This window comes from Engraulis encrasicolus, chromosome 14, assembly GCF_034702125.1.
Source record: "Engraulis encrasicolus isolate BLACKSEA-1 chromosome 14, IST_EnEncr_1.0, whole genome shotgun sequence".
In the NCBI taxonomy this organism is placed as follows: domain Eukaryota; kingdom Metazoa; phylum Chordata; class Actinopteri; order Clupeiformes; family Engraulidae; genus Engraulis; species Engraulis encrasicolus.
This window is the reverse complement of record NC_085870.1, coordinates 32,280,252-32,288,859: the sequence shown is the minus strand read 5'-3', so window position 1 is coordinate 32,288,859 and position 8,608 is coordinate 32,280,252. Positions and strand designations below refer to the sequence as shown.

Here is an 8,608-nt window from a genome sequence, read left to right as displayed (position 1 = left end):
AGGACGAGTGTAAGCAGTACAGAGCGGTTGTCTACAGCAACACCATCCAGTCTGCCATGGCCATCATCAAGGCCATGGCCAACCTCAAGATTGACTACGGAGAGGCCACCAGATCGGTAGGTGCTCTCCCTGCTTTTAAAGTACCATTGAGCAGAAGTGTCAAAAGTAAAAGTAAATGAATGGGTTAAAGGCCAACTTCCGATAAAACTCAGTTTTACTCACTCCTTTCGAAGATCGGACGGTCACCCCAAGTTAAACTCACTTGCAAGGCTCTCATAGCGGTGCGTCAACTCTCCTGGCTGTGTTTCCCGGTGTTTCCCAATTTACATAAATAATGCAGAGAAACGAGCGAATCACGAAAGCCTTTCTGTGTTTCGTCACGTCGAAAGAAGGCGTTGCCCACAAAGGTTTATATCGACCCATTTATCTAAAAACATGTCGAGTAATTTTTTTCTGCTTGTTTTCAAAACAAGCAACGTCTGGTGGCCCGAAACATAGCTTAGCTTAGCTATCAGCTGGTTGCTACTCTCAGGTACACACACAGCATGAAGCCTCATACATAAAGCCAGCTCACTCTGGTTGCTCCGTGCCTGCAGCTCGCCTAGGGGTCGCTGTCGAAAGAGCACAGCCCTGAATGGAGCCTGCACGCCTCCGTTGGCGCCCCTATAGTGCAATACCACCCGGGGAAGTGGCGACTCTGTTTCCCATTACATTGGGCTCATCCCAATATGTGACCTTGTCTCCTCCACTTGTGCTTGTCTCCTCGCCCCGCCTCCTGGCCCCTCCTCCGTGGAGAAAACAATAAAGTTTTCCAGCTGTCAGCCTCGCCACAACAACTTTTGAGGGACTGTTTTTCATTCACCATCCCAATTGCAAATGAGAAAAAGACTCTATAATTGAGCTTTTGCAAGATATTGAAATATAATGCTGTTGTCTGTGATGTCATCATGACGAGAAGCAAGTGGAGGAGGCAAGTGGAGGAGGCAAGGTCACATATTGGGATGCAACCATTCTCTCCAAGAACTGGAGGACTGAGCCAATCAGAGACGCGTTTCTTCGAGAGCAGGAGGAGTGAGCCAATCAGAGACGCATTTCCACGAGAAACACGGAACACTCTCTCGTTTCTCCACAAGCCACCTTGCCAGCTTGCAAAAACGTCTTGAAACAAAGCAACCAGAACGTTTTTTAAAACAGGACCAATGCGTAACACATTCAATAACAATTGGGAACACGGCAATATTAATTAAATGACGTTGAGAGGCCATCTTTAAGTATAACACTGGTCCATGATATTGCATAGCTGTAACACCATTTACTCCATTGTACCTAGGTGAATGAGGTAAATGTTGTTACTGAAAACCTAACAAAAAAAAACACCACAAATTTGATCTAACCAGCACATGAGTACACAGTTCTGATTACTTACTGTAGATAGATTACCTGTGTTGGAAGGAAAGTGTGTTTCTTTTTTTACTTTTACTTTTACTTTTGACACTTCTGCCATTGAGCCAAACCAACAGGCTCTGGATCAAATGGAGTATCCATCAAAGTGAAAGAATCTCTACACACTGTTCCCAGTTTTATTACACATTTCCACCTATGAGGTCTTTGTCAGGTGACTGGCTGTTCCTCCTGATTTTCCCAAGCATTCCATGTGGCTCCTCTTGATAACTTGGTTACACAGAATAGCCTGTGTTTCCTTCTTTCAAGCGTTTTAATTTCCTTCCTTTATTTTGTTTGCATTACTTTTGTATTATGAACTTCCTGTGTTTTTCAGAAATAAAAGTCATGCCGTATTTTACTTGCATGCGACTTCACTGGGCAGTAGGTGTACCAACGTAATATGCGTTCAGAGGTCATTACTATCAACTCATTCAGAGCCGATCAAAAATTCTTTATAGCAGGTCATATACTTGAACATAGGACCGACACTGTCAACATACAGTGCAACACTGTCCATGTCCCCCTATTACTCAAGAAGCTCATGTTGGCAACATATAATAGTCCTGTGAAACCCATACATCATACTATCAAAAGAGCCATTAACACTTATTAACCATTGCTTAAACAATATTCATGTAATGAAGAACGGGTAAAACATGCCAAGGTCGCCTTCTAAAGAACATTTTGTGTGTAATCTGGGTTGGACAAATAAAATTACTTTCAGCAAGGGCTGCTCACATCTTGTCCATGGCCTGACTTTTAAAAAGGCAAAATTATAATTTGGTGTAGAGATACTGCCCTTCAAATAATAGCTATAGAGAGAAAAGAGGAATCAAAACCCAACAAGCATTCTTAGCAAAAAGGCAGAAAATGTGTTGTGCTGTAAGAGGTTTCAAAAGAGGCAGGAAATAATTCAAATTTAAAGTGGCTGAGTTGCTTTAGGCCTGGTGTGAAGGATAACTTGTGAATTGTAAAAAAGGTTGCTGTGAAAAGGCGGTTAGCTGGTTAGTAATGTTTTGAATTCAATAAGTGCATGTAATGAAACTATTGCAATTACATTACACTTGACCTCAAGTTTGTCCTTCAGAGGGTGGTCTTGGAGCATGTTTACATCGGCCTGTACACACACACACACACACACACAGACACACACACAGACACACACACAAACAGACACACACACACACACCTCTTCGTCAGGGACAAATTACTGCGCAGGCCCACTGGGTCCAGGCCCAGGGGTCCAAGAGTCAAGGGGGCCCTGAAGCTCTGTAACTGTATTTTCTAATTCTCTTGAGGGACAGCTTCCAAAACTCTTGACAACATAGAGACTCTCACAACAACCGCCCTAAAACCCTGAATCGTTTTGTAAACTAGCAACACCCATTGAGGGGGGGCCTTTCTTGTTGTCTGGGCCAGGGGGCCATGGAATCATAATCCGTCCATGCTCTTCGGCATGAAGTGGTGATGTTGGGAGCAAGCGGCACGCACAGATGATAATTCTGTAGAGGCGTAGTAATTTCACACAGTGTTCTCATAATACGTTCTCTCATCTGCTGTATTATAAACGCCGTGTTTGCCTTATCCTGTTACCTGCAGTGCTGGGGAGATGGATTGTGTGCCAGGGGTAAAGACATTGCACATCAGGGTCAAATTCATTGGAGTGCTCTCACCAAGATCAAACACGGTGAAATATTTGCACATTTACAGACAAAATACACAGGACCTGACACATACACACACTGACACACAGACACACAGACACACAGACACACACAGACACACAGACACACACAGACACACAGACAGACAGACAGACACAGACAGACACACACACACCTCAGTGGCGTCTCGTTGATATGCATTAAAGTACTGTTTGTAAAAGCCCAGTCCTATTGTGTTTCATGTAATGTGGCTGGCTATTACCATAGGTAGGCAAGCTGGACAATCTATAATGATTAACACAAACCACAAAAAGTTAATTGCATGTATAATATTAGAAAAATCACACCAGTGTTAAGCAAATACAAAAGACCACATGCAGATGGAATATATGCAATCACTCCTATAGTGTGTTTGGTACATTGGTATGCATTGAAAAACTATGCATATCTTCAGAGCTATTGGGCTTAATGTGTGGCATGAATGCCTTGGCCATATTATACAGCTATTTCACAAGGTGTTTTTTTGTGTGCTGGTCCTTGCATAGGTAATGCCTTAGCATTGACTGTGTGTGCTGCTGGCCATTACATACTTAAGTGCTGTTTCCACGTAGCAGGATATTTTTGAAAACGCACTGGTTTTAGCCTTCCGTCTCCACGTAAACAGAGTTTTAAAATACACATATCAAAAACCTGGCTTTTGAAAATATCCCATTTAGGGGGCTAAAATGCACCTGTTACAATGGAGTTGTTATATATTTTTATCCACATGTTGTGTTTACACCTAAACAGGAGAAAAAATATCCACATAAAAAAAAACCTTCTACGTGGAAACAATACCTTATAAGGTGCTGTTTCCACGTAGCTGGATATTTTTATATGTGGATATTTTTTTCTCCTGCTTGTATTGGTTTTGCATTGGTTTTGGCCTTCCGTTTCCACGTAGCAGATATTTAAAAATCCAGGTATAAAAAGCAGGAGAAAAAAATATCCTGTTTGGGGGGCTGAAACGCATTTGTTACAATGGAGGATTTTTTTTTATCCACATGTTGCGTTTACACCTAGCAGGAGAAAAAAATACCCTGCTAAAAAAATATCCTGCTACGTGGAAACAGCACCTTATAAGAAAGAAAAAGAACTCCAAGTCATTATACATTACACATACAGTCATTTTTGATAAATGACAGGTCCTTGGAATTCTTCTTTTTCTTTGCTAGTTTTCCCATCCAAAGTGCATGATCTAATTACAGGGGTTGGAACTGAAACACCTGTCATTTTAATGCGGGACGATTCATGGCTAAGGTGGACCAGCCTGGTGGCCAATCTCCATTAATTGCACATTTCACCAGTACAAGAGCAGAGTGTGAAGGTTCAATTAGCAGGGTAAGAGCACAAAAGAGGACAAATTGTTGGTGCACATCTTGCTTAACTGTGGACACAAGAGGAAGCAGTCTGAATGAGATGTTCGGGTGCTGACCCAGACTGTATAAAAAAAACATAAAACCACAGCTGCCCAAATCACTACAGAATTAAATTTGCACCTCAACTCTCCTGTTTCCACCAGAACTGTCCATCATGAGCTTGACAGGGTACACAGCCAGGCTGCTATACAGGAGTTTTTCGTGTACAAACATTCTTGTGAGAAGGGGCAAAATGCTAAGCAGCCAACCATGTGAGCTATTTTTTGACTGACAGCAGTTTCCAACAATCAGACATTGAACAGTGCACAGCCAGGGTTGCACAGCCAGGGATTGTTTACAAGCGGTAAACCCATGTATAGCTGCCTAAAACCATGTGTTTCAGTTTCATTGTCTAACCCTTTTATCTGTACTTTTGAGTCTAGGAAGTGCTCCTAAAGCAAACGTGATTACATACTTTGTGATTACATACTTGGCTCTTTGGGGCTCAGGCACTGAGTTCTGTCACTGCCTCCCTAGGCCGTTAAACACCTCATCTGCTACGAGCAGCAGCCATCTGCAGTAGCGGCACCTCACTTACCTGCCTTAATAGGTGTTGTCAGATGCGAAGTCCACCAGGACCCTTTATCAACACAGTGTTGATGGAGAGTTGGTGCTAAACAAAAACCGTGGGTAGGAATTCATTTATTTTAATTTTGAATACTATGTAGGCTGAAACATGTTCCATCTTCTGCTCGTTAGGCCTGAAAATGACCTAAAGCATCACTAAATTGGAATTGCCGTGGAGCGGAAAACACTAATTGTGTTGTGACCAACAGAGTTTTTTTGCCTCCCTCCCGTTCTCCAACTTTCTCCCTCCCTTCCCCATCGCTCTGTTTTTGTCTTTACACCCTTTTACCAGCTCCAGGTGGAAGAGCCAACACTACTTACGTAAGACCAATTCAAATCTTGCAGGGTTTGCACACAAATACATGCCCTCATATTGCATCATGCTACATGACTCTGCAGTCTGTACGACTAGTGTGCCACAACACACTGACTGGCAATGCCCCCAACTCTTCTCTTCTCTCCACAGGATGATATCTGGCACCTGTTTACGTATTGCACAGGCAAATGCATGCTCTCATATTGCCTGATGTTGAATGACTTTATCGCCTGGTTTACATGAGACATTTAATTCAGAATTAAAGGCTTGAATAAGGCTTAATTCCGCTTTGAAAATGTCATGTAAACACTTCACAATTCAGAATTAAATGAATGTTCAATTTAAACTCAACAGAACTATTAAATTCTGACTTATTCATTCGGAATTAAAAATGTCATGTAATCGTGGCCAATGACCACTACCACACCCTGATTACTGATGACCCCTTCTCTTTTCTCAGTAGGACGATACATGGCAGCTCATTGTACATTGTTCTCATATTGCCTCCACTAAATGTAACTAAATGTCACTTAAAAATAAAGGATTTTGGCTTTTTCTCTATGTAGACTTGTGTGTCACCACTACACTGACTTGTGATGCCCCCTCTCCTCTCTCCTCTCTCTTCTCCACAGTATGATCTGCGGCATCTCTTTGCCCATCTCCTATCATGTTATTCTAAATAACTAGAGTATTATAACTGGCTGGGGATCTTCTCTTCTCTTCTCTTCTCTTCTCTTCTCTTCTCTTCTCTTCTCTTCTCTTCTCTTCTCTTCTCTTCTCTTCTCTTCCCTTCCCTTCCCTTCCCTTCCCTTCCCTTCCCTTCCCTTCCCTTCCTCTTCTCTTCTCTTCTCTTCTCTTCTCTTCTCTTCTCTTCTCTTCTCTTCTCTTCTCTTCTCTTCTCTTCTCTTCTCTTCTCTTCTCTTCCCTTCCCTTCTCTTCCCTTCCCTTCCCTTCCCTTCTCCTCCTCTCTTCTCCTCTCTGCAGGACGACCTTTGGCAGCTCATATTGTCTCATTGTAAAAAATTACCACAGTCGTAAAGTGTACTGTGTATCACCGCACTGAATGGCGGTGCCCTCTTCTGTCTGTCCTCTCGGCAGGACGATGCACGGCAGCTCTTTGCCCTGTCGGCGGCGGCTGAGGAGCAGGGCATTCTGCCAGAGGAGCTGGCCAACGTCATCCGCCGGCTCTGGGCCGACGGCGGCGTGCAGAACTGCTTCACCCGCTCCCGAGAGTACCAGCTCAACGACTCGGCCGCATAGTGAGTATACTATACACATGCACAGGCCCCCACACACACGCACACACTCACACACGCACACACTCACACACTCACAGACCTGCTTCACACGCTCCCGAGCTATTACCAGCTCAATGTCTCCTCCGCATAGTATATTATGCATCACACACTTGGCAAAGCAACAACTCAAGCTGCTAAAATGATGAGATATGTGTGAAGACCTGCTGTTTACTTTTTTGAAAAACACTGCTGAATTGCTGAGCAAATGCAGCAGCACAGTGGGATATGTGTGAAGATGAGTCTGTTAAGGTCAATTCACACAAAGAAGTTTAATGGTAGTTACATCTAAAACCATAGGTAGTTTTAATTACAGTTGTAAGCCAAATGTTGTTGTATTCAAAGTTCGTGGCCCTCTGGCTTGTTTTGTGTGTATGCCTGTGGTTTACCTTGAGTACAATAATTTACAAAACCCTGTGCCTGGGCAATTCTTCCAGTGATAGTTTTTGTCTGAATTACGGTAAGAGGCTCCCAGCAGTCTACCAAATAATCTTTCTTTCCGTCTCTCTCCTAACACTTAAAAAGTGAGGCAAAGTAATAAACTTGCAAAAGACGAGGATGAGGGGGAAACGACGTAATGAGTTTTATGTTAATCAGCGCGGTAGCTTGGGTATCTTCAGCTGCTCTACCTGTGTGGAATAGATGATAACACCAGCCACACTCCCTTTTGTTTTCTGCGCACTTCATCCCACACAGTTCTGTTCCCGAAGTGTCAAAATGAGAATGTCAGGTCGTGTCGCGCTGATTTAGGAAAGCGGATTATCTTATGGAAAAAAAGGGAGCTTTGGGTTTGCACAGGTCTCTCTCTCACTGTGACTCTCTCTCACTGTGACTCTCTCTCTCTGTCTCTTTCTCTCTCTCTCTCTCTCTCTCTCTCTCTCTCTCTTACTCTCTTTCTCTTTCTCTTTCTCTCTCTCTCTTTCTCTTTCTCTCTCTCTCTTTCTCTCTCTCTCTTTCTCTCTCTCTCTCTCTCTCTCTCTCTCTCTCTCTCTCTCTCTCTCTCTCTCTCTCTCTCGCGCTCTCTCTCTCTCGAACTCACTCACTCTTCACTCTTTCTCTGTTTCTACTATATCTCTTGCTCTCTCTCTCTCTCTCTCTCTCTCTTTCTCTCTCTCTCTCTCTCTCTCTCTCTCTTTCTCTCTCTCTCCCCCTCTCTCTGGTCTTGAATGTTTGTGCTGTGCTCCCAAACCACACACTGTGCCCTCCGCTGCTTGCTCAGCTCCCATCTGCCACCTCTCTATCTCTCCCTCTAAAGGAAGTCCCCATGAGCTGGAGCAAGGGGCGTGCACCTGGTCCAATCAGGTCCGGTCACGACCGTCATTTTCTGTCCTTCTGACACGCTGCAATCCAAACAAGACCTTGGCACATCAATATGTCTACGGTTACCTGTGCCGGCCCCGGCGGGAAAGGAAAAATCATTTTGGGCAAGGTGGAATGGCAAAGAGAGGGTGAGGCGATGAGAGTGAAGGGGGTGTTGCCAAAATTAACCAGCGCCCTCTCTTCTTCCCCAAGGATACGAGCCGAGGTACACGAGGACAGTGGAGTTTGAAATAGAAATAAAAATTTGGTCGCGTCTGTCCCCTGTTTCGGCACACGTCCTTTGTGTGTCCTTTCCGCTTAGATCCGGTTCTGATGAAAGATTAATCGTTCAATTGGCGAGAAGTCCGACAGCCTGATTGCTTCTGGGTAGCTTTGTAGGGCATTTGCGTGTGGGTTTGGCCCAGGCAGACAATGGCAAATTTGTGGCTGGCACGTCCCAATTTAACATCAGCTCAAGTTTACTTGCCTCTGAAAATTCATAGATGCATGTTCACCCATCTCCTGAATTTATTGAATACAAAAGCAGTGGTAATGCATACAAATCCA

At 43.8% G+C, this 8,608-nt stretch overlaps 1 protein-coding gene across 1 annotated transcript in view; it reads left to right on the top strand.

The window, feature by feature from the left end:
• Positions 1-8,608, top strand: part of gnai2b (guanine nucleotide binding protein (G protein), alpha inhibiting activity polypeptide 2b) — a 68,614-nt gene that overhangs the window by 49,803 nt on the left and 10,203 nt on the right. Inside the window, exons 3-4 of the mRNA XM_063215440.1 lie at positions 1-116; positions 6,546-6,706. The exon at positions 1-116 is cut by the window's left edge and continues 26 nt beyond it. Of these exons, the coding sequence (XP_063071510.1) occupies positions 1-116; positions 6,546-6,706 (277 nt within the window). The remainder of the gene's footprint in view (positions 117-6,545; positions 6,707-8,608) is intronic.